This window comes from Idiotropiscis lumnitzeri, chromosome 5, assembly GCF_059441095.1.
Source record: "Idiotropiscis lumnitzeri isolate Australia: NSW breed Sydney's pygmy pipehorse chromosome 5, RoL_Ilum_1.0, whole genome shotgun sequence".
NCBI classification, from domain to species: domain Eukaryota; kingdom Metazoa; phylum Chordata; class Actinopteri; order Syngnathiformes; family Syngnathidae; genus Idiotropiscis; species Idiotropiscis lumnitzeri.
The window spans coordinates 23,068,559-23,095,563 of record NC_142395.1 but is presented as its reverse complement, the minus strand read 5'-3'; the positions used below and the strand labels follow the sequence as shown (position 1 = coordinate 23,095,563).

The following is a 27,005-nucleotide window of genomic DNA, read 5'->3' as shown; positions in this document are numbered from 1 at the left end:
TTGCCTGTGTACAGTAAATAAAGCCTAGTTACTGTCATTATATAAAAAAGGAAAAACTGGTTCAAAATCCAGACCAAGTGGAGATCGACAGGTTGCGTTTGACCTTAAACGTTCCGCTGAATGGAGATTAGAATTTCAAAAGGCTCACTATTCAAATCAAATTCCTGGCCAAAGCAATGTTTCTTTGAGGAGGGGGGCGGTCAGGGGCCAGGGTCACAGGGCCTATGAATTTCGTACTGAGAAGTCTGCGATGCTGATGTTGACATGAAGCCTGTTTACGCCACCGAGTTCCCCCATGTGAAAAGAACTCACACAAGATGCGGGGACCCCTATTCAAGGCCTCCCAAATGGGATAGCATCCTCCACGGGAGAGAACCGAGACACTCCCTGCCAAGCAATGGGGAAGTCCCTCCGCTGATAATAACAGTCCACAGGGGGAACAACCTCAGTGGGCAGCAGGCCAGACAACTTTCAATCAAACTACCACTCCTCTATGTCCCAATTTTTTGTAGCCGTGCCCCTTCAAGCCCCTCTCCCCATGCTTCTCCCTTTCTCAGATTTCCTTTCCTTTACAGTTTGCACACTCGAGAGAAATCTCCAGCTCAGAGACCCTCGCAGTGAACATAATGGCCATGGTGCTCTGACAAGGACGGGTCAGGGCACAGATGAAGACAAACATCAAATGGAGAAGTGTGCATGTGAAGCATTCGGCATCTCAACTTCAATCCCATTAGCGGCAGATTTGAAATAGTCATTATAATAACATTCCTATTAGCACGTTAGATTGGAACAATCACAAATTATGGATTCCTTTTTGAACATAATTAGCAATTACCGATAGGATGATAATAATACTTTATGGCTGAGCAACGGCAAAAAAAGTAATTGCTATGAGTGTGAGGTGCATTCTCCTCTAATTTTAATTTGTTGCTTTGAGTCGCAAGCGCTCATGCATCAGTGCCTAAGAAAAAAAAAAATCAACACGATCAAGATGGAATACAAATTTCAGTAACACATTATATTCAACAGTTTACCTGTTGCCAAAAAAAATCCTAAAACACAAGCGAAACATGTTTTTTTATTTTTAATTTCCCCTCTATCTGTATTTATGAAAATATAACGTCCCCACTGTGTAACATGAAACTTATTTTCGAAAATATAATGTGTTTATTTCATTATTTTAAACGGCAACTATGCATAAATTTAAAAAAAAAAAAAAGTAAAACATTTCTCTAAACAAACATTTGCACCATAACATGATAAGGCAGGGAGGGAAAAAAAAGCAGTTGTCACCACAGCCTTGCAAAAGTGGGAGAGGTAACGCCATCCTCTTTTTGCTGTAAGCTGTCTATTAATGAGACATTACTACATCGAGAGCGGTCGAAAATGACAACTACCAGAGGCATTGCAGCGTTTGTTTGTTTCTGTGCTCATATGAGAGGACTTGGAGTGTGGACAATGCCTAGAGCACAAACTGAATAATGCAGGTTTCCAAGATTTTTTTTTTTTTTAGATGAACACCATTTTTCATGTCGGTCCTAAGAATGTTAATGTTCTGGTTCCAATACGCCAATTTCATGTCCGCACTCACCGTCCGCTATAATAGTTACACCTTCCCAATGGAATGTGATTCAACACAAGAAATTTGTTTTACATATCACCAAAAGCATATCGCTAACCATGAAGTCCATGAGAAATGGCCGAGATGCACTGCATTTGTTTAAAGAGCAGCTACTGACTTTTTAAAAAAAATATTTTTCAGGATCTAATGTAATTATCATAATTCGGAAGATTTACATTATCATAAGATCTGGAAGTTCTTTTGATCATATATACACATTGAAAACAAAAGCATGTTTTTTCTTTAACACTCATTTCAGCTTAAATGTAAGACTGGACTCAATAAGGAACCATGAGGGACACCTCATGGCAGGAATCAAAAAGAATAAAGAAATGAAAAGTGAACTGTTTTGTACTGACAATAATCAAGGAAGTTTAAATTTAGGCTTAAATAATTACAGAAAACTAAAAGGGCAAATTTTGAGAAAGCATTTCTAAGGTTGGAGTGCAGCAATTATTTATTTACGACTCTAAAAATTACCTCCAAAGAAAGTTTGGGGAATTTGGCAATTATTTATAAAAATGCTTGGACTGTTCTGTTATTTAATTCAAATATTTTTCCCCATCAAATTAATTGTTAAGACAAAGCACACTTTATTTGCATGTGTTCTTGCAAAGCGTGTCAATGAGAATTATGCAAATCCCAGTGATGCCGCTGCACATTATTAGGTGATATTAGTCTCAGAGAGACACCGCCCATTTGTCTTTACAGCACAGATTTTACATTTGCAAGTCACCATACATGAGAGCGTGTCTTAACCAGCTGTATGTATAGCAGGTATTTGCGTGTCTAAGGGTGGTATGGTATAAAAAGAAACCCCAAGTCTCATGAAATATAAAACAGCCCATCTTGCTGATTTTACGATTGGAAACATTGTCACTCACACACCCACACTCAAAATACACTCCTAGTGCAGCTGGCCCCACACACAAATCCTATATTCGTTTTTTTGCAGTCGCCTGTTAAAATGGAAAAAAAAAATGGTTTAGTTTATTAATTGTAATACTTTAATTCTATTTGTTCAGTCAATAAAGGTGAACCTAAATCCACGAGATCCCGTGCAAATCTATTGAATTGGATGTTATACTTGTAGACGAGTGGTTAGCATATCTGCCCCACAGTCACGAAATCTGGGTTTGAATCTCGGCTTGTTCTTCTTCCCATGGAAAGTATCCAACATCCCAGAATTCTGCAATCGAGTCACATCCCACCCTCTCCACGAGTTCACAAGCTCTCTCACGGCGGTCAAGCTGACATCCCCAAGAATCTATTTTATCAGTTGAGCCGGAATTTCGGACACCCGCGGGATGAAAACAGCATTCTCTCTTACACAATAGACTCACTCAAAACTCACCCAACATCCATAATGACCAAGTTTCTCAACTCCGCGTCTGTGCTCGATGTTTTGCTTGCCCCGATGCTGAAAGTGACCCCCATTACCTCTCCCCCTGCTCTTTCTATTCAAGTTGGTTGACAAAGTGAAACGGCAACAAAAACACAAACAAAAACCTCTCCCAAACTCAGGCACGCACAGAAAAAAAAAAAAAAAGTCTAATTAGTTTTAAAAGTAATTGCTCGAAATGATTAGTTGAGCTGGGCCACTTTCCCCCTGGTACTTGTGAATTGGAAATATAATTGCAGCGGACAGTAATTGGCTGGCCGCAGATTGTTGGTTATTGTAGTCTTTTGTGGCAGTCTGCATCATTACCAGAGCTTGGGTGCGGTTCAGCTTTTGAACTACACTGACCAAAGAGGAACACAAACAAACATGCACGCAATGCTCTGCTCGCCCATGCCAGCTCTCCATCAACCACTGGGCCTGGTCCAATGTTCTAACTTGTTTTCCATCCTTTATTCCCCTTTTCTCCTCAACATCCTTTTCGGGACCCGCCCACTTCACCTGCGTGGCACACGGACAAGTTAATTGGACTGCATCGGCTTGATATGACAAAAAATGAGAATGCCGTTCAGTCGTGCACAAACATCTGCCAAGGCTAAACTGAAGCGAGATCAATGTGTCTGTCAGCTTGCTGACTACCTCCTGGTTCATGGAGAATGTTATGAACAAGTTGGCCGTGACACCTTTGATTCTGGATGCCATGGGCAAATAAAAATAAAAGCGATGTCCTCCACTAAGCAGAATGGATCAGTTTGATCAGATGCTGTAGGTACGCACGACACTCGTCGTTGGGTTCGCCACAATGACGGTTAAAGTTGAAGTCAAGTAATTGCCAATCTCAAAATCGCGTTGTCTGAGATTGCAATTTTGGACTCAAAACCATCCATTGTTCAGTCGTACTACGGCGGAAAAAAAGCATGTTCCCCAGGTTAACACGCGGCCCCCTCAGCATTGCACCGCGCCCCCCTGCTATTTGAGAAACACTGAGTTAGAGAAAGATGTCTTCATTTCTTTCTGCATGACTGGATTATACTGCCCCCTAGTGGCAAAGGCACACATCCCAGAAGGAGCCGCAATGAATCATGATCCACAAATTTCGTTCTTCACATTCTGTTTAATTAAGAATTCCAATGTTTTGAAGTGACATTTTCTTTTATAAAAAACACATTACAATTTTTTTTTTTTGTTGGAGGCTCTTGTGGATTCATGGAATTTCCATTCACTTCAATGGGGCAAAATCATTTAGATAAAAGTGTTTCAAGTTACGAGCGAGATCACAGAATAAATACAATTATTTGAAAACTTCAACAATTCAAAGATTACTTCAAGAATGTAAAGCCTCGAAAATCTTTATTTAGTACACTGAGAGGCATTCATGTCGTTAAATTACTAAAACAATAGAATCTCTAGGCATGCACCTTTTGTTTTTCGATTGTGTGTCTGTGCTCTCTTTTATTGCCTGGCTCGCTCGCTGTCTGTTTATGTTTGTTGTGCAGTTTCCTTTGCTAAATTGTCTGGAAGCAGAACAGGCCTCATCAGTAAACCAGGCAGAAAGGCCTCGGTATCCCGCTACAGGATCCAGGACATGCCAGGGGGACGGCGCACACACGTGTACACACACACACACACACACGGACACACAGTACCTTCTTCCTCCTGACTCACATACACCAACAAACTAATTGGCCAAAAACAGTACAGAACGACCAACATACACTAATGCAGTGTTAATTTAGATGACCAAGCACAAAAACAACTTTGCGCAAAGACACTAAAAACATGCAGAGGAAGAGTTTGAAACAAAAAATGTTTATGTGACAATTCTTCTTCCCAGCTCGCTATTATGCAAATAGGGATATAGGTCAGGCCTGTCGGACTGAGGCCTCTGTCATCATGTGAATCACTCTTTGCCTGAGGACACAGGTCCCATAGCTTTCCATTAGGACCCTCAAAGAGTCCATACAGCAAAGCCTTCAACCCCCTACACCATCACCACCCTGCATATACACATAATTCCATCCACCCACACCATTAGTGGGAGTAAGTATTCGTCGTTTAGTGCCTTTGGCTAGGACAACACTAAAGATAGGCCAGTATTTATGGAAAAGAAATAACTTCTTCTCACTCTCGAATTGAAAGATTTTTCAAAAGCATATTCAAGATTGAATTGTCAGGCTTTTCCAGCACCCTATAGCTAAAGTAAATGTTGAATGTTGAACGCTAGAAAAATGCTTCATTAGTTTACATTTCGGAGAAAAATTGTAAAATTCTGTACAAGTTTACTTAAGTACATAAACTTTAGTCAGATTTAATCAGCATGTTATCATGAATAGTTTTTAACTTGTTTTTTAGCACAATACAAAAAGGTTAAGTTTGAGTTCTAAATTTAGGAAATGCAGCAGTAACAAACACTTGAATTAAAACAACACACCACATTATTATCTATATTATTAGATCGAGTGAGCGACACATGATTTGTCTTTATAACCTAAAAATGTAGTTCTTGTACTATAAATCAGGAACGGGGCCCGCAAAACTTTTGAACAGGTCTCCTAATCTCATTAATGCACATAATACCCAATCATAAACTCAAAATAATTGTTTTACTTATTTATATTTTTCCTGATTTTTTTTATGGACCTTTAAGGACTTTTGCAATACTGGAAGGCCCTGCTACTGAGAAGGGGAGGGAAGGGGAGGGGGATACAAGTTATTGTTAGTGCCTTAGTGGCAACCGCTGCAAGGTCCCTACTGTTTTTTTGTAGAAATTATTATTCTTTTTCTGATCCTTTGATCGCATTTTTTACATGCTAACGTGCACGAAAACTCACTAAACTTTGCACACTCATTGGTAATGGTGAAAAATTTGATATCTTAATTCAGTATAAACGATGCAAACAAAACGGATCAATAGCATGACCATTTGACCTAGGCCTACGAAAATTGGCAGGCACGTGTAGCACCCCGAAACGTACAAAAAAAAAAAAAGTCCCTTACAGCCTAGTCTAAAATCAACATGTGAATTATGAATTTTTGAATGTCCAGTTTTGCCCCATTTTTCAGCTTTTTTATTCTGAAATGGAACCAATGAACAAAAATTAGCAATACCACTCGAGAACAAAGGATTTGAAGCATCTTAGGGAAAACAATCCAACGCTAAGTATGGTTTTACTGTGTGTATGTGGGTTCATCCCAGCATATTGACAGTCGGCCGCTCAATAGGCCTCCAATACAATCTGTCTTGTATGGATCTCTGGAGGTGGACGTGTGTTAGATCAGGAGAGAAGTATTCACCTCAAACCTCAGAACCTAAGGGAGCAGATTTGGAGAATGCATAACTGGCCCAATTGAAGTTGTTCAGTCATGTTCACACACCCTCTCAGAGCCCGGAGTGCCTCTCCCCCCACCCAGTACCCCCTCGCTTTCTCTCGGAGTGATCAAACAACAACTGTGATGTCTTAATTAAAAAAGTACTATCAGGCTTGATTAAAAGGAGAGAATGATCAGAAGGGTGTGTCAATGAAAGGCGAAACTCTCTCATCAGCTAACACCAACAGTGCTGCATTGGAGGGTGTAGTGGGGGGGTTGAGAAATCGCAAAGGATGCAAAGAGATGAGGACGTCAATGCAAGACAACGGGGAGAGCGTTTAAATGGTGATTGGATTTATGCAGCAATGGGAGCTGCATGCAAATATATTTCCAGGCAACGCTTTTCAGGTATGCAATTTTGAATTATCAGTAAAAAAAATGACAATGTATCCTTCTTTTGCACACTGCACTGAACAGGGTGGCTGAATGAATAGTTGGTTGAAATACAGCAGCAACTTTTTCAAGCTTTTGTGTTCTGCATCGTGGATACAAAAACAAACAAAGCAGACCGTAGCCAAAGGCGAGTGGCTCTTTACCCATATGCTCTTTTTATTTCACGTCTGCACTTCTGAAGGATTTGGATTCTGTGTCCAACTATTTTTCCACCCCAATTGTCCCATTTGGTGTCTCCGTTGCTTAAGTCCTTTGGAACAGCTTGCAAAACTGCAAGCATTGGGAAAGAATATATGCATTACTCAGCATAGCTACCAGAGTGAGTTGTACGAATTACAATGTTTCTTGGTTTGGCATACAGCTATCGATTTTCTTTTCCACTTGTCCTCATTAGAGTTGCAGATATTGCCACTTAATTTAGGCAAGCAGTGGGGCACACCGTGGACTGGTCACCAGGGGAACACACCATTCATACTAACATCCACACTAATGGACAGTTAACTTTGAGCCTTTAAAAGGCCTAAGCACAGGAGCCCAAAAAAAAAAATCACATAAAAAAAAAAAATATATATATGTATATATATATAAATATACACGCGCACACACACACCCACACACTTTTTTTTTTGCTAATATCTCACTCCTGTCTGACTCAGGCTGCAAGGTGGTAGAAAATATTTGGAATTTGTCAGTGTGAATTTGCATGTGATGTTAACATTGGGAATTTGGGAAATATTCCAAATTAAAGACTGGGAATTCATAATTAATGGTAGTGTAATGGAAAAGTATCATATCCTAACGTACGGTAAATATAAACATGCTATCATGAGCAGACATTCATGCAAAAAATAAATGTCTCTCGTTGCCCACCTGCAAGGGCATTAAAGCATTTTTGATACTGCAGTTGTTTTTTTTCCACTTGAGTGGCAGTGGAAGCCAAGTTTGATCATACCAAAAATGTTGCCTTGCGACATAAAGCGAAACAAAACAAAGACAACTGTCAATTCAATGCCCTGAGAATGAAATGACCTAGGTGAGTAAGAATATTCACAATCACTGGTATGCTAAATATTTCCCATAACTATCTGAAATTGAATTTTAAGAGTCAACCTTCAGTTTCGTACATTTTTGCATGACATTCCCGTTAATTTCAGCGGAGATTCCAACTTTGAATATTCAAGGAATTTTGCATCCCTAAAGTCCCAACATCTTGGAGGCTCAAATGAAATGATGAATTCCTTGAATACGATCCACAATCTTTATCATTGCTTCTAAAACAAAAACGATGTCCATGGATGCAAAGATCGGACTTAAAGAGCTCCAGCAATAGGGCAAGCAGACACACCAAGACTCCTTGTGTCAGCATTTCAGCCGAACGCTGGCACCGTGTTGACACGCAGCAGATGAATATTAAACCTTGAGAAACAAAGATGTGCTTGAAGCAAAACGCTCCCATAAAGATTTTTTTTTTCAGCTGCAAACACACACGCGCGCGCTCTCTCACAATCTTGAGCATCCCTCCCAGCAGGCAAAATCACACTCAGGCAGATAATTCAGTGTCACACGGAGCCTTGTCGCTGACCCTCTGGCCCCCCTCCAGACAGAGGAAGCAGCTGGACAGGGACCCACGACTGCCTGGAACACACTTCCCTTAGGGAGCTGGGACCAAGAAGTGTCCCTCTCTGCCTCGGAGAATGACCAGCTGAGCTTCAGCAGCTCACCATGTGAATGTACTCTTATGCACCGTGTAAAGAAGAGCAGCAGGCCTTTAAGAAATGACAGCAGCAGTAAAGCAGCACTTTTTGCAGCGGTCAGCAGGCTGATGAATACATTATGATACCAAAACTCTGCAGGGGATTTTTGCCACTGCTCAGAGAGTCTTCAGTTAGCCGCTGCTGAAGGCGGGACCTGAATTACTCGGGTCTGCTAAAATGCATTTCAGTTTTCAGAAAACATTGAAGTAAATTAAGTGTCACTTATGGAAACTTAATAGAAAGAAAAATGAAAACATTAAATGAGCCACAAAAGCTACATGAACATGAACTTCTAAAAATTTATTAATTTACCGTAGTGGCCAAAGGAACAGACAATAAATGGTAATGTACTTTGTGAACCTTAGATTTTTTTTTTTTTTGCATTGTTCCATTCCGTGGTGAACGAAGTCCTTACTAAGTGCTTATTAATATTGTATGCTTGAATGGCAAATGTTAACATATTTCCAATTGCCTCGGTAAGCCTAACAAATAATTAAACAATGGGGCTTTTGTTTAGCCACTCAAAGAAAGTGTAATCATGAAATTAATAAGCATCTAAAATCATGTGAAAATATGGTCAAGATGCATTTTAAAAGGTGTTTTACACAAACCGCTTAAGTAAATAAAATTCCCCGGTGATTTTTGTTCATTGTCTTCATGTCAAGCTACCTAAAGATGAGTTTGTAGTTGCCCACATGAAACATGCACGATAAGGTTGTATTTGGGAAAAAAATTAATATGGTAATTACTGTATGTCGGGCTAGAATAAAATTAATAAATAACGTTTAAAATGATTTCAACAATTAATTAAATTACCTGGTTAAGTAGTCAGTGCAGTGAAAATGAAAAATTACTTACACAATATGACTGTTGTTTTAGAAATATATATGTTTTATTTAAAAATGTTGTAAAGACATGTCAGTCTGAACCACAATCATCCTGATCTTTAACAATCCGCCTGGTCGGACTTTCACTGAGGGTCCCAAAACTATCTGGAGGCCAGAGCTGTTTAGGGCAAAGAGAAAGAAAAAAAAATCAAAGGGATATTTCTTACCATTAAAACTCTTGACAATTTGTGAGACACATTTGTTAATTTGGCGCTTAATGACGTGTGAGACTTTAAACAAGATCTTCGTATTTCCTCAGCTGTCTCAGTAGGCCCTGCAGTAGAGTGCCGCTGTCCAATCAGATGGACAGAAGGTTGGCTGACCTGTTTCCGGGGTCGTGGTTGCTATGACATCCAGTGACATGACAACATAGCAGAATGGAAAGCTAGACAATATGTTGTCCAGGCTTTGGTCAATCAGACACATTTGCTTTGAACTTCCAACTGACTCATGTCTTTTAAGGGGGCTTTAAATGGCCATTGTGGCTTGAAAAAAAAAAAAAAAACGAGAAAATAAAATGAATAAAAATAAGAGCGGAATCAACAACTGAACTAGAACACATTGTATATAGATTTTATAGTGCAACTTGGTGTGACACATATTCTTGATACATCTTAGAGCCCACTGCAAGATGAAGCAATTAAAACAAAATTCAAGGATAGACTCTGAGCCAATGCTGCTTGCTGTACTTGTGTCACAATCAATAAACATTTACAGAAAATGACGAACAATTCAGTTTCGATGAATCTCAGTGAAGATTTTGTTCGCCTAATAGCATAATTGATTGTTTTTTTTCTTGACATCTGTGTAGACTTTTAATCATCTTGGTAATTAAACAGCAAAGGTCAAATGAGGGCAATTTTTGTGTGTTTTTCTTGGTCTCCAAACACAATCAAAAATTACTAGGCCAATGATTTGTTGGCGTGAAACAATTTTTCAGTGGTCTTTTCATTTTTTTTCCCAAAGTTGTATGTGACATTTGTATATACAGTACACGAAAACATGATCCTGTGTTACCTTTAAGCAAACGCGCCCTCGGATGAGGGCGTAGGGAACTGGGCCATAGCTCCTAGAGTCAGTAGAGTTCGTAAGGTTATCGCCCTCAAGCCATACATGACCTTTTGGCACCTAAAAGACACATCAAATGCATCAACAGAGGGCAAAATTGATAAAGATATACAGTATAATTTTAGGAGATAATGTATGATTTTATTTTTTTTTGCTTATTACCCCCTTGGCCCAGACACACACCCGCTCCACTACCCCTCCAGTGAGTTGCTTGTCCCTCTTTAACCCCGTACGGTATTAGGAGAGAGGTCATGGGTAACGGGCAGGGTCGGAGCGGGATTTAGGAAAACTTCAAACGGGGGTCATTAGTCTGTTGGCTGAGATCTGCACCCCTCAAAGCAGGAGAGTGGCTCGAGTTAGCTGAGCAGAGAGAGAGCGAGAGGGAGAGCGATACACAGAGAGAGAGAGAGAGCGAGAGAGAGAGAGAGAGAGAGAGAGATGGACAGAGAGAGAGAGAGAGTGGGAGAGAGAGACAGAGACACAGAGAGAGAGACAGAGAGAGAGAGAGAGAGAGAGAGTGCTAAGCTGCGGCTAGCAGCAGTGTCCAAGGGTCTCCACCGCGGTCCGACCTGCCAGTGGGGTGGTCATCCAAGCAGGCTCTAATTCACAATGACACCAATTATGATTAATCTCATCACTTTAGGAGAGTAGGCTTGTCAAGGCCCTAATTAAGTGTGCTGTCCCCCTATATGTGCAGACAGGATCAACAACACATTATATTGTCATAATGGGCATCACAATCCGCAAGTCTATTTTTGTGTTGCCTAACTTTTTTAACGGCAAAAGTGCGCTGGAACCATATCATGGGTATAGAAAAGCAGATACTGTCCGTATTTTAGTGACAACGTTAATGCCTTAATTCAGCTCTCTGATTGTCCATCCAGCAGCGAGGACAGTTTTTGTTTTGTTTCATTTTCCATAATGGAGACAGATGATGTGACATAATCTGGAGCCACTGACATGTTGACCTAACATAGGGTAAACAACTCGGTGAATAACGACAACGCAAATGAATATCATTAAAGGAGTCATCGGAGAACCATATGTCAGCATGCTGGATTCCCACCATTACACCTCATTAACATGGTAACATATGCTGGCTCCCAAGCAAAGGCAAAAAGACGCACTGCCGTTTGTCATCTGACAAGCCAGAATCTTCTTTCCACTCAACTCCCGGTTCTATAAACCAAAAACTCACAGAGATGAAGAGCAGCAAACTTTTTGAAAAGCACACTGGCATGATAAAACCGTTCCAAGAGAAAATCGAGCTAAGCAAAAGGAAAGATACGTTATACAGGATTCCGAGACTGGAACAAATTTCAGAGGCAACAGAAAGTATTTCTACCTTTGTGCGGCAATGCATATGTTCTCAAAAGCCAACTTGCGTAAACTGAGCAAGTCAGAAATGTAGAATTTTCAGTCCAGTCCAATTCTTGGGCATTCGGTAGAGAGGCCTGCGGGTTTCCTCGCTTACTACGAGTCATATTTTTTCTAAGTGGTACTGATAAGTCCAGTTTGTAACAGCGCAGTCAAGAACACACTTGCAGTTCCACAACAGGCAGTCGCAAAACGTATCAATACAACCAGAACCCAGTCAAATGCGTGCTAAAAAGTGAGGCTGGGACCATACACTGTAAAATGAAAAATTAAAATGACCCATTTATTGGTGTTGATAAAAAAAATGTTGATTAAGATAATTACAAGCAGTTGTCTGAGTAAGCTTTATTTGCTTATGGCCAGCGCTCAAATATAAATCTAAAAGGGCCACAAAGAAGTTTTTTCATTCAGTCAATGGTCGATTATCATCTTATTTTATTCATTAATCTCTCATTTTACTAGAAAAAAAAAAGATGGAAGCATGAAAAAAACACTTTGCTGTGCTTTACATTGACAAAATATCCAGACTTATAATAATGAGCTCAGTAATACATCCTAGAGTATAGCATGAATGACAACCGCATCCAGCCTGCTGTCATACGGTCGGAGTTGATGGAAAGCATGTGTGTACCTGTCACGGGCTGAAAGTGGAGCTCCTTTCAGTGAGTGGGCGTGTTGTTAAATGTCCACATTATTACTGCGCTCATTATGTTAACACGATTGAGGTGCCAAATTAAATACATGCAAGCAGCCAGAGTTCATCTTTCACTATCTTGCTCTGTCGATCTACAGTGTATAGAAATCAGCGCGTGGGTAGAGATGGTGGCGGGGAGGATTTCAACTCTGTCACTTTACCAGGCTATCGTCTGCTCTCTCGCTCTCTCTCTCCCCGTGTGTGCAGTAATATTAGGGATCAAGTGTCATTGTTTTGACACAATAGCTGAGACACAGAGATCATTCCTAAAAAGGTGACAGTGCAATTAGCCTGCAGTTGGATCTCTCAGGGTGGAGACAACATGCCAGCCTGTCTGTGCAAAAAAGGGAGGCGATGACAGCCACCGCCTTGCAAAACTCATCTTTACAGGTCCCATAATGCCTGACATCATTGCGCACACAACATGGGCATCATCTTTATGTCACCCTGAAGGAGGCCATTTGAACAATGGCCTTTTCTCGGTTACATCAACTGGAGTTAGACAAAGCTAGATTTCTTTCCAAATGTGAAAACGCTATCTCAGTTCTCGCAATCTGAGTCGCTACAGACAAACAGACAGAACGAGAGAAAATCTCAACAAGAGTGGCTGTGGTCTGGGTTCAACAGAAGCTAAACTAAATACAAATCAGAGGAAAGTCAAAACATAAACTGGTGAGACGCTATTAGAAAAAGAATGATGCTGGCTCATTTGATAGCCACACTATATTGTTGCTATCCAGCAGGTGTTAAATTAAAGATGACCAAAACCTTAAAGTGACTGCGCATGTTCTTCTTACTGGAAAAAACACAATAAAATGCAAGAATGATGCCTAATACAATTTCAATTCTCCAAATGTTTCGGTGGAGCTATAGGCACAGCAAGACTCCTGCCTATTTCACATACGAAACATTACTTGGCCATTGCAGAGGCATTCGACAGACTGCCCTTTGTCCATAAAACGTAATTAATTCAAAGAAATGCAACGTAAATGCAATATTTGGTTTACAGAACAAACGCAAACACACACCTCCGCCCACCCATCAGTCTGACCATTCAGCTGGCACTAACTCTAACAGGCTTCAGAGAGATTGCAGGCCTGGGCTGTGGGCGTTGGGGAGATCAGTAATAGAAAAGCAATGACAGTCGCTTCAGCAGCAGAGCCCCTTCTCACTTTCTGGACTTCTCACTGACAAAACATAGCGGTTGTCAAAAGCGGATGCTTTGACCACCAACACAAAATTGGTCTGAGACGTCTAAAACAAGAACGATTATAGAGGTCTTAGTACACCAAAAAAGGTGACGTTCTCATTATGTAGAGGTTGTTATGGTATAATTACACAAGAAGCACATTTTCACGAGTTCATTAAATGGCATAGATAGTGTGGATATACTTACATATGTGTGGGTCTTGAAAAGATTCGAGGGACCACTCATGCAGACTTTGTCACCTTCCAACCCAATGACCCTTTTACAAACATTCATATTGGGGTCAAAAAGGCTTTTCGCAATCACAATATCACCTCTGAAAGAAAATATACACGCCGGCATTTAGTATTTAATCATTTGATAATGTAAAACATCTTACAATAAATATAATAACAACATAAGATGTGACGCTGTTTAAGAAAACCATTAAAAATCTTGAATGTCACTTTGACATGCAAAACAAGCATTTGGTAAAATTGTAATTACTCTTTTCTCAATGCAATGAAAGTCATTGCACTGCAATATGATATTGACATTCATTGTCAGCTATTTCCAGAAACAAAGACATGTCATGGTTGAAGATTGGGGAAAAACAAAATTATCGCCTTATCGTGGTATTGGGATTTGGCCGAGTGGTCTAAGGCGCCGCGTTCAGGACCCAGTCTCCCCAGGAGGCCTGGGTTCGAATCTCGAATTTCCCCATTGTGGGACTAATAAAGGGAATATTAGTTTGGCTGCCAGGATGGCCGAGTGGTCTAAGGCGCCGCGTTCCGGACCCAGTCTCCCCAGGAGGCCTGGGTTCGAATCTCGTGGCTGCCAGGATGGCCGAGTGGTCTAAGGCGCCGCGTTCAGGACCCAGTCTCCCCAGGAGGCCTGGGTTTGAATCTCGAATTTCCCCATTGTGGGACTAATAAAGGCATTATTATTATTATTATTATTATTATTATTATTTGTGTGTGCCAATATTGCAAGGAGCTAAATTGACTTGGTGCACCCCAGAGCTGAATGAAGTGGCTTGAGAAAGGGATGTTTGGTCTTCCATGCAAATGCTACGACCCCAGCGACCCAAAACCGTTTCAGAAGAAGAAAATGAATGGATAGAGGCAAAATATGCCATGGGTAAGTCTAAATCTATAAATTTGCTTCTTTTATTAAGTTCTTGATATTTCTAATCAGCACAAATACCACCTAGTTATCTCAAAAGGAACATACATAACATGACGCCTACCCACTTTTGTATTTTGCAAAGATGCCGAGTCATTCGCTCAGAGAAAACGACATCTTTGTTGACAATAGTCGGCTCCATTGATGGTCCGGAGCACTGTAAACCAACAACAATTAACATGCCTGCTAACACGACTGAATGAAATCTGAGGAATATGTCATCTGCCGCTACAAACCACCACAATCTCTCCGATGTACTCAAAGGCGCAATGTGCAATGCAGCCATACTGGATGGTGTAGCCAACAAACCCCAAGGTCTTTCCGAGCACACGGCGGATCATCTCCACCTACAGAACAAAAGGCAAGACATCAGTATGTGTGCAAGTAATTAGCCATGATATGTCAACAATAACCTAAGGACGCAAAATGTTCTCCTTTGAATATTGAAACACTAAGCAGTACACACGTGATCAATTAATTTCATTCAGCGGGCTTCAGTAGTAGTAACTGAACACTTAAATGGTGGACGATTAAAACAGCCCTGTGGTCCACTTATGGTGTTTCGGTGGTGATGGACTAGAACCCATACGTTATATAAATTGATTCAACGCCAGTTTTGAAATCATAAGCCAGTCAGTAATTGTTTGTTCAACAATTCTTCAATTTATTTTAAGGGCCTCATAAATTGAGGTTGCGGACCAGATCTGGCCCCAGGGCCTTGGCTTTGACACCTGTGGATGAGCATAAGCATGTTCTCAATTTTCCCACTTTTTAACATTGCAAAATATTTTGTTTCGTAAATTACATTAACCAAAACCATTTTCAGTAAAAGTAGTGCTAACCCTTATATCAGTACAGCATTTCCGTCAGGCGAATGTTGACTTTCTAAAGTCAAAAGTCACTTGGGGCTTAATTTCTTAAGGGTGTAGACAAGGTTGTCACAGTTGGCTAAGATGGCACGTTCCCTGGTGTTTCATTCTCGGCAGCCAGTTCCCACCGCAAAACTGCCCTGAACCTTGACCCAGTGTATGACAGACCAATCAACACCTTGAGCTCAGGTGATGGAGAAAACACAGAAGCTGTGACACATGCACACAAGGCACCTCTGCACCGTAACCGTCACACCATCACTAGCACCAGCAATGTTGAGAGCAGTTATCAGCTTCTCTCAGGACCATAGAACCGCAAGACAACACAAGAAGTCATCAGTGAGCCTGAAAAACCCTGACGCGAACACGCACAAGATATATGCGGCTTCTGAGCAAACACCTCAGTCACACTTAGCGTATTGACTTTTACTCAACCAGCTGCGTGGACAGAGGGCAAAGCTCATTTGTACACAAGTCATGCACAGTGCATATACACTCCATCTCTACCAACAAATAAAAAAAAAGATATGAAGAATGGCCAAAGCTTGGCTTTAAGCTTTGTCTACTCTTCAAACAATTTCAACACAGGCCGCTGTCCTGCCAGTGCACCGCAGGGTAAAGAAATCTTTTTTTCTCCATCACCCTAGCTCCTTCTGTCTCGTTCCCCCATGTCTTCGTCGCCTCCTAGGGTATTATTAACCAAAGCAAGCAGAGCGGAAACCAAAGGCCCAAATCCTCAGAGCTCAGGGAATGACTTCCCAAAGATGGACAGGGATTAGACCCCCAATTTCTCCTTTGCCCGGCCTCCGCCACCCCACTTTCTCCCCAGGCTCCCAACAGACCGAGCGTCAGGTGGCTCTCCCAGCCCTGCCAAAGGTGCGACCCATAATCCCATTACGCCCCCCACTCAAATATTCAAACACACACACAAAAACATATACACAATCAGTTTCACTCATGCCAACTTCATTCCACCTATTAAGTCGTCAACCTATTGTTTTATCCCTACGATATATGTGGCCCGTTTGCTGGCCTTTCTGATCCGTCCTGTCAGAGATTTCTTGTCATCCTAGCAAAATATGACAAAAAAAAAATCTGTGAAAATGCACAAAAACATTAGGCCAGCTATACATTACACTTGGCCTGGAATATTGAGTTGTTCTCCAATTCCATTTCATCCCAAATGGATATGGAGGATGAGATAAAGTCCATCAAGATCTTCCACACCAAATCTACAGCGTGCCTCGGTACATGTGTCACAGCCATGCTTGAACACAGAAGAGATTTTCTAAACCGTTCCCACAAAAAATGGAAGAATAGAATTGTTGATTCATTAGAAACTCGAAAGAACATGTTAGACGTTTCTGTCTTCAAGTTTCAGACAGAAATATTTTGTTGTTGTTCATGCCTGAGGAGTTTTAGGTCTTTGACTGAATAACACCGCCCCTCTTTATAATTTATCTATTTGAAAGAAACTTCAAAGGTTAATGTCAATCACAAGTCGGCAATCAGGCAATAATTTGCCTCCATTTTAGTCAACTCGCCGCCTCATGGCACTCGCCCACTCAGACATGATCTCACATGAGCTCTTTCTGCTCGGATGAGGATGAAAAAAAAATTTGCGACAGTGGACAGCCTCCTGTACAGCTGCCTTCATATCAGTGGGTGTGTGTGTGTGTGTGTGTCCCACAACTAGCACCACTCCTCCTCCATTCCAGTGTGCATTCAGCAAAGGTGGGGATTAAGGGACTTTGCATAACAAGATCACACGGCCAGTGGTTGATATCAAGAGAGTCCATATGCAGCCGCCTGGTTTTCTAAGGCACCCTCTGTCATTGATAGTGTGTGCCGTGCGTGCATGCATGTGGTGCGAATGTGCACACACAATAGCATTATCTATGTGGCTCATATAATGTGTGTGTATATGAGCTGCAGTGACTCCTTTGGGATGGAGCGCAAGGTGGACAGCCACAGAGACGTGACTGGACCTCTATTACCTCTGAGTCCCCAGAGTCGGCAAAGCCACACTATGTCTTGCCCCTTAATACCCAGCACATATGTGTCAGCACCGACATTAATCGAATACTGATTTACAGCTGTGAATTAACACAAAGTCTCTCTGCTAATCCAGGATTACACGCTAAACACGTTCACGGGAAAACAAAGAAAGTCAGCGCAGCCCTCTCTGCAGAACCATCTGTGGCCACTAGCCTTCCGTAGTCGTGGCACAGTGATACAGTGCAGATAAGAGGGGGATCCCGAATGAATAGCTGAATAGCAGCCAATGACCACACCTCATTGTGCGTTTAACTCCGTGATCCTCTTAGCAAAGAAACAAGTAACTCAAAGAAGACAAATGACGCATATGTGAATAGAACGCAAATGTATGCATGTTGATTACGTTGCGTCCGTCCGCCCAGCTGTCTAAAGTGAGTGAAGGAAAGTCAGGTTTACGTGTCACCTGGATTGACATTTGGAATGTCGCTATGACATACTCCAAGTGAAAATGAAGTGGAAGTGATACACAATGACATGCGTAATTGTTCCCCTTTGTCTCAGGAAATGGAATGGCTCCTGAGGATGAAAAATCACACCAAGATGTGTTAAATTCTTAAAAGATCATTAACGTCATGACTTCTGTCACTGTTCACCAAAATTCAACACAAGCGTTAATATTGACGTCTAAAAACAGAAGCCACTAACTCTCAGTCAAGAGACGTAACGTGTCATCATTTTCTTTTAATGCCGCTAAATGAGCAAACAACCCTACAAAAAAAAAAATCCTAAACTGCTCATATTTATTATCTTGATTAAAGGTTTGAGAAACCGACTAAATTTCATTTGATAAGACCCTTGATAATCCTCTTCATGACACAGGCATATGCTCATGCTCATATTATTCAGACTTTATTCTAATAAAACAATATTTTGGACATTTTTCATCTCTCAAGTAATATTTCAACATTATTCTGGTCATTCCAAATGGATTATTGCATTTTCATGACTTTGTTCTCGTAGTATTATTTATTACATTCTTTTCGTGGGTGACCTTAACACCCCTTGATACAAAATATCAAAACAAAATGATGATTTAATTTAGTCGTTATTGGGGCCATGAGGAAATATTCCAATAGGAATTACAGCAACTGATCTCCAGGGACTGGAAAGTGCCATTGGCTGCGTCGTGTTAATTGATATACATGGCCAGTCTATTAGAGCCACAAAGACAATCTCAATCCAAACAGCACACAAGGGCCTAGCGCTGGACTCCTTACACAACTAAATTAGGAAAACATGGGCTGAGAGAGAGCCAGGCAACAGGGGGGCTAAGAGGCTTACAAGCCCCTTGTCAGATATTCTTCTCCCTGAGGATCCCAGATGGAAGGGAGTCTGGAGGAGCAGGCAGCATCAGAGAGGCAACCAATCGCACCTCTGATGTCTTCCTCTGGCCAGCAGAAGGCAGAAGAGGGCGGGGCTCTGGTCCTGTTGCGCAAAGCTTAATTTGATCTTTATGTGAACAATAAAAAGGGAGGTGGTTTGGCAATGAGGGGGGTCTGTTTCAACTATCAGTGCAATCGCAGTTAATCCTGCTGATTTAGACACAGACACCTGGCTGGATGGAGAGCGACAGATGCGAAAGTCACAGTCGCGGAGTTGGATGTCGAACCCCCATCTCTGCTAGGTATGCCTTGTATTCAAGGCTTAATTGAAACCACTGATCTCCATATTGCTCTTTTCATTGTTGCTAACAGCAACACAGCCGTGAAACAGCTGAGCGAGGCTACTATTTGAGGAGCCGAGGGTTTAAACCCACAATCAATGGGTCAAGCCAGAGCAAATAATAGCCAAGTGATATGAATACAACTGCTATGAACTGAAAGGAAGTGTGGTTTGACAGAGTCCCCAGCCAATTACACTGAATGGAAAAAGTAGCCACTAAGCCTTATTGTATTGACCGCAAGCATATTTGTGGTGGTGGCCCAGTGCTGAGAGAGCGGATAGATCTTATCTCGTGTTGGATCACAGAAACAAAGGCGTCTGTGTTTTGCTTTGACCTGCTACTGACAAAGACGACTATATTTTAACACTAGCGAATGACGGATAACGTAACCACAACACAAATCTTGGGTTTCCCCACCCCAAAGAGGACTTCCAATTTGTGTTCCCAAAAATTTAACAAAATAAATATGGTTTCCGTCGCTAATTAAATATCTATAGAGAGTTGAAGCTAGTCAGATATGAAGAGGTCAACTCTTAACAATAAATTATAATGTACCATCCTGTACATAGTACTCTTATACTTGGAATATTAGTTTCCTTCCATGGTTACCAACACAAATATGGTGCATGTTGATGATAATCTTGCATTCCTCAAACACAAAAACCTCTGGAAAATGGCAAAGATAGAGTGAAGAAATCAAAACAGTCGAACCAGGAAAGGTCTGACATGTTATGACTACTACCATTATATAGCACAATCAGATACAGCCCCTGGATAACGCTAACAAAAAAACAAACACACACATGTACCAATGACACATGGACAAATGTTATTATTTTTGCACAATCAAACTGCAGTTTTTACTACCACACTCACAATGGTTGGAATGTGATACAAGAGAATTGGGAAAATTAGGTTACAGATGTCACAGAAAATGGAATCTGTAAAGGCCTACAAAAAAGGCTTCGGCCCTGACCACCCACGACTCACTGTACCCTTATCCGTATTGTACATTATAACATTTGGTCTTTCACCAACTGATTGATGCTTGAGGGAATCGTACAGCTTTAAATTCATCTTCCTGCATGTTGAATTGCAAGCGGGACTTCCTCCTGCTGAGAAGCAGGTCAGTCAGAGCATCTTATTCGTCTCAAATGGGGCTAGTGTCGTCAGTCATGATATATTCCCTTGGTCCTCTGTCAGGACATATAAATCTCAGTGTCGCTGTCAAAACAGCGGGGCTGCCTTTGCTGAGAGCGTTTGTAAAGTGAGCAGTTGGGCAATAGTTTCCTCAGGAGCCTTACAGTATCCCGTGATCTTATGCTGCCTCTGGCCTCTATTTGACACAAAAAGCTATACTCCAGCTGTCTTCGGGATTACTCTCACTACTTGTCACTTAATCAGTGTTAAAAGTGGTCATTAAATCAAGGAAACCCACCTTATCACCCACACCAATGATTGGTATTGGCTTATATGACACTCCATGTTCTAAAGGAGAGGTCAAGTCAACATATTTCTTGACAATGCAAAACGTTCTGTGCGTCACTACTTCACCATTCACGGCTCACCTGTTTTCTGGGTTTGGTCATGTGATGTTCACAAGCGGAGCCGTGATTGGTCGTTTATCTGAGTAGCGCTGATGTCATTTTCAGTCGACAGCATGTGACAAACTGGCAGCCCCATTGAGATGGATTAAAAACCGGTGGATTTTGGTGCTTAATTCATATTCCACAATGGCAATATCAATCAGAATTTAGTGTTTAATCGAGTGGGACATCATAGAACATTAGATTGTAAAGAACATTTTTGACTTGACTGCCCCTTCAATGCGGTGCAAGCGCAAACTATCACCAATGAACATTTTACATATTGAGTTACTAATTAAAACTGCACTTCAATGGGGCACAATATTATAGGGGTCTCCAAATCCAGTGCGAGTGAGCATTTATCCCGCCAGTTTTACATGTAATCCTGTTCCAACACACTTGATTCAAATGGTCAGCTCATCCTCAAGCTATGCACTAGCATGATAACGATCCTAATCATTTGAATCAGGTATGTTGGAACAGGACAACATATAAAACAGGCTGGAGAGGGGCTCATGAGGACTTGAAGACACCTGCATCATCAGAGACAACAGCAGTATCTAATGGAATCCAATGCAAAAGCTAATATTAATATACAATCCTTTACAAATTAACAGCTGTACTCACTAGAGCTTTGACCTGCTCCAAGCCCCCCCAAAAACCTGGTAACCACCACACTGTACAACCTCATAGCTACTCATCTGATGCATAACCCTGAATTCTGTAAGATTTATTTTTCATTAACAACAGCTGGAAAATAAATACCATGGCTAAATCATAACCGTTTAACTGTATACTTGATGTTGTTGTTAGTATGGTGTTGTTACACTAACATGTTCCTCATATTTTTGACCTTCCAAAATAATAAAATAATAACAATTTGTTGAAATAGATAACACCTGCTGACTGTCAAAGCAGAGCATTACGAGTTCATTTTGCATACAGCTTGTGTTGGAGATCTTATTAGATCGTGCAGATGTACGGAAACAGCTGCTTTTGTTATATTTAATGTTTTTAATCTGATTTCTGACAAGAAACATATAATTTATTCATTACAATGCAATCCATATAGCCGTTATGCTGCCTTGTGCTCACAGATCTAGACACAATAGTATACGACCATTATAGTACACTCTGTATATTAAGTATAGTAAAACACTAACTTCAGCTGGAATCAGTTCTACAAATCCAATGTTATGTTCTCCATCTGTCGAGTGCTACAATAGTCACAAGACACACAGAGCCGACAAGGTCATACTTCGGCATAGCGATACGACAGGATAATTCCTGAAGAATGCCAGCCACAACATTTGAGGAGAGAAAGAAAAATCTCCATTGAATGTATCAAAGTGAATGTCGCTTCGCTCACCTGAATAAACCCAGCGCTTCAATGCTCAGACCCTGTGTTTGTTATCATGGACCGTCAGCTGTCACATTGCAACAAGAGCTACACTCATTTGTCAGGAATAGCAATGTCTCTTGTGATTGGACAGCGTGCTCCCAAACGCGGAAGCCGTCATCGCGCTTCAGAGCAGTATGGCAGCCTCCGTCAGCGATGCGTGCAAACCCTCTGTGGAACGTACACAGTTGAATACTACGAGTTTTCAAAAGAAGACAAGGAACAAGTTATTAAGCATACCCGGTACAAGACTCTCGGTGCAAAACGGACAGCTTCTAGTTTCGACCGGTGTCACGTCACTCGACTATCTTCTCGGTTAGTCTGCTGATTTATCATTTAATCTTGCATGACAACAACACGGCAAACAGTGCTGACATCTGTAGTCGTTGTATTTTTTATATTAGTCATTGCCTACAATATGGTTCTATAGGTAAAAAGGTGTGTGTTCTTCAATACGACATGGACATTGATAGCATTGCAATGAATATCTGGTGACTTGTAATAGTATAAATGCATGCGTTTAACATAAATATAACATTTACTTTTGAATAATCTGTAACCTGAATAGATTTAATACCGAAATACAATCCGTTACTTTTTTCTTAAATTGAACCACAATTGTTACACTGTTGATGGCTTGTGAAAATTCATGAGGAACAGATCAATTAATTCATATTTAAAGATCCCCTCCCACAACACACACAGACACAAAATGATCTTCAGTGCAGAAACTCAACTAGATGAATGTATTGTATTTCATCACAATCTTACTCTCTTTAATATAATAAAAACAGTCAACTTAATTTCCCACACACTTATCTTCTAAATAATTATGTTGCTTATCATCATATAACCTTTTTAAAACAAAGAGCTACTTCTTTGGTATTGATTTAATGTGACGGGCTACACGTTTAACACATTTATAATGGTCTTCTTTGTTATTACTAATTAATAAATACATTTTCAATACACCAAAGCATGGTGACGGGTGTTGTAAATACTAAAAAAATCAAGAAGTAAATAAGACCATAAATGCACGTCTTCAGTTTTGTTGTACATGAAAGACTGAAAGGAAGATCATTTAAATGTATTAAAGTGCCTTGATTATGTGTTCCACCATTTTTTTAACAGGAGGTGGTCTAGCCGTTGGAACAGTGCTTCTCATAGGTAGGACCATTGTCATCTTATTAACTTCTTACCTATGAGTGTGATTTCAACTAATGCCCTACTCCTTGGCACATGCATCAAGAGACAACCTCGTAATCGCAAATGTTGTAATTGGAGGAATATGTTTTATAATATCTTAAATCACTCAATCACTCGGGATTTGCATACCTCCAACACAAGACGATTCAATATATACTGTGCATCTGGAAAATATTCACTATCTTACAGCCTCATCCCAAAATGGAAAAAAAAATTCCCTCAAAATACAACACACAACACCCCAAAATAACAATGCTATTTATATATTTATTTTGGTATTTTTTGCAATTTAGTTAAAAATTAAAAACTAAGACATCAAATGTATTTTATTCACAGACTTTGTTAAAGGGCAAGTCAACCCAAAAATGTTCTTAACAATAATATGTTGTATGCGGCCCCATTAGTCTAAGCACGGCATTCTGATCAATATTGCGTTTGTGGAATATGAGTTAAGCAGCAAAATCCACCCGTTTTTATCCATCTCAGTTTGTCACTCGCTGTCGACTGAAAATAACCTCACAGTTGCTCAGGCAACAGCCAATCATCTGGGGCCTTTTGGCAAACTTGAGGTGTTCTGCCATCTTCCTTTTACTAAGGAGTGGCCACTCTACCATACAGGCCCAATTGGTGGCATGCTGCAGCGATGGTTGTTCCTCTGGAAGGTTCTCCTCTCTCCCCCCAGGATCGCTGGAGTTCTGACAGAGTTACTGTCGGGTTCTTGGTCACTTCCCAAACTGCGGCCACCTCTGGGTTTGAAACTTCTTCCATTTATGAATGATTGAAGCCACTCTGTTCATTGAAACCTTGAAAGCAGAAGAAATCTTTCAGAATCCTTCCCCTGAGTTTTCCCTTGAGACAATTCCTGTGACATCAAGTTTACTTTCTGATAAGCACCTGTTGGGACCTTATATAGACAGGTTGCATGCCTTTCCAAATCATGTCCTATCAACTGAATTTACCACAGGTGGGCTCCAATTTAGCTGTAGGGACCTCTCAAGGATGATCAATGCAAACATAAGGCACCTGAGCTCAATTTGGGGCTTTTTGGTAAATATTTGTTTATTTTTAAAATGTTAAAACTTTCTTTTTCACGTGATCATTATGGGGTGTTGTGTGTTTGTTTTGAGGGAAAAAAAATAATTTATTCAATTTTGTAACTAGGCTGTAACAAAGCAAAATGTGGAAAAAAAGAAGCGCTGTGAATACTTTCAGGATACACATACGATTCAAGGATGGTGTATCTTGAAAAAAATATTTTCAGATTATACCCCTATTATACACATAAGAGAAGGGCGCTGATGTCACCTTGCACGCTTCTTGACAAGTATTTAGAAGCAACCGGCAGAAATTCACGTTATTTCTTTCGTGGTCCAGCAGAAGCTTTTGTTTGTATTCTTTCTCAGTGGAACAGGATATAGACCTGATGCTTTTTCACTTGAATTCCAGGTGAGCGCACGTCCGCCGTAACCTTTAATAAATATTTTTCCGGGCAGATGTGCTTTTTTGAAAACAAAGCACGTGTGTTTTTGAGACTAAAATGTCTTGTCCTGTGGACCATTATTATTATCATTCAACGTAGACAAGGCTGTGTAGACTGGTAGAAACCGTAAGGTTACTTTATTCTTGCTGTCACTTGAAGCTGCAAATGTGTGTTTCCAGACCTATACCAAACTGATGATATTGCTTTGCCCTTTAATTCATCCCCCCAATCGATGCAGGAGTCGATGATTACACACTAATGCGTTCTTCCCTTCCATTTTGTGAATCAACGCACGGTTGGTTTCATCTGGTAATGAGAGACACAGTAAAGGTGAAATGTGTGTGCGTGTGTGTGTTCTGTTTGTCTCGAAAAAAGCTGTGTGTGTGCATCTGTTTTGTTTAGTGTATTGTGTATGGGTGGGTCAGAGGGAGTTTGGAGTGTGTGTTTGTTTATGTTTGTTTCAGGCGGTCGTCTCCTACGGTCTGCCCCTTGAGCTCTGATGGCCTGTTTGTGAGAGTCAGACATAAAATTATCAGACCGCTCTTGTCTGCCTTTGAAGTGTCTTGAGCTGTCTGTCCAGATTTGTCATCTAGGCGGGGGTTGGGTCGTGGGGTTTGCAGTATGGCTGCTGTCTCAGGATCTCGCATCTCTTCCGCTTGTGTAAGACAAGGAACAAAGCTCTTCTGCGTGCTTTTACTACAATCGGTATTAGTTGAGAATTTGCTTGCAAGCAAGATGGTCATTCGTAGTTCCTTTACATGGCTTGGAAATTCGTTTTTGTCAAGCTTTGAAAATATTTGTAGATATATTTGAAGTTAGAATTAGCTCAGCTCCAGATCTTGATTGTTCCACAAGAGGACACTGCAGCAAGTGTCAAGACACAATTCTTAACAGAGACTTCTTCCCCTAAGCTTTTGTTTTAAAATTTGAAGAAGTACTTACGTTTGCATTTCATAGTTTTGTCTTTTAAAGCAAAAATGTGAAAATTCAATCATGATGACACCTTTAAATTATGCTACACCCCGTTGGTTTTTGGTCAATTGCTCCATCAATATAGTATGACAACTGTGAAGTGCGATTACATAATAAAATTCCAAGAATAATAAAGTCTTATTTTTTGCAAGTTACAAAAAAAATGTAGTGTTTTGAGAATAACATTCTATTTTTCTTGAATTTTATATCACTCCGAAACAACATAATTTAATGTGTGAAAGTGAAAATTCTCACAAAAGCAAATTTATACTGAAGTGTAATTGAACAAGATCCTCAACACTTCTTGTAATAAGGCAGATATGGGTGGCTCTCAGCAAGTATGGTGCAGCGGAATTTTCAAGCGCTGACCCACTTCAAGAGACAATATTTTTTCCCGATAGATTTGCACTGTCTTTTGTGTGTGAATATATTTTGAGTGATGGAAAAGAGCCTACGTGGCCACTTCCTCTTCGTGACATGCCATTACACTCATGTAATTAAGAGCCCGCTACATGCTAAAAATGCCTCAGTTTTAAAAAAATAGTTGTTACCATAAACAATGCAACATATAGTTTAATCTGACCGGAATGTGACAATACATCAGCAGAAAAAAAAACATTATGGTACGTGTGTTACCTTCAGTGTCCAGAACTTCGACAATTTACTATTTATGTTCTACTTTGTAATGTACTGTATACTTCCTCCAGAATGACTTTAATAGGATGGCCGAGTGGCTGCCAGGATGGCCGAGTGGTCTAAGGCGCCGCGTTCAGGACCCAGTCTCCCCAGGAGGCCTGGGTTCGAATCTCGAATTTGGCTGCCAGGATGGCCGAGTGGTC

General features: G+C 40.7%; 2 protein-coding genes across 3 annotated transcripts in view; one reads left to right on the top strand and one right to left on the bottom strand.

Moving 5' to 3' along the window:
• Positions 1-9,404: 9,404 nt before the first annotated feature.
• Positions 9,405-22,557, bottom strand: immp1l (inner mitochondrial membrane peptidase subunit 1). Of its 2 annotated transcripts, XM_088297247.1 has the most exons (7): positions 22,479-22,557; positions 22,273-22,326; positions 15,170-15,280; positions 15,002-15,090; positions 13,959-14,085; positions 10,441-10,551; positions 9,405-9,541 (listed from the first exon to the last, which is right to left on the bottom strand). In XM_088297247.1, exons 3-7 carry the CDS (start codon positions 15,272-15,274, stop codon positions 9,455-9,457), a joined length of 519 nt encoding a protein of 172 aa, XP_088153373.1. In that variant the 5' UTR covers positions 15,275-15,280; positions 22,273-22,326; positions 22,479-22,557; the 3' UTR covers positions 9,405-9,454. The 2 variants fall into 2 exon arrangements, with proteins under 2 accessions (XP_088153373.1, XP_088153372.1); XM_088297246.1 differs by lacking the exon at positions 22,273-22,326 and having other exon boundaries at positions 22,479-22,551.
• Positions 22,558-22,621: 64 nt separating this feature from the next.
• elp4 (elongator acetyltransferase complex subunit 4) overlaps positions 22,622-27,005 on the top strand; it is a 51,245-nt gene continuing 46,861 nt past the window's right edge. The window contains exons 1-2 of the mRNA XM_088297245.1: positions 22,622-22,823; positions 23,640-23,675. Coding sequence (XP_088153371.1) covers positions 22,646-22,823; positions 23,640-23,675 — 214 coding nt within the window. The 5' untranslated portion in view covers positions 22,622-22,645. The remainder of the gene's footprint in view (positions 22,824-23,639; positions 23,676-27,005) is intronic.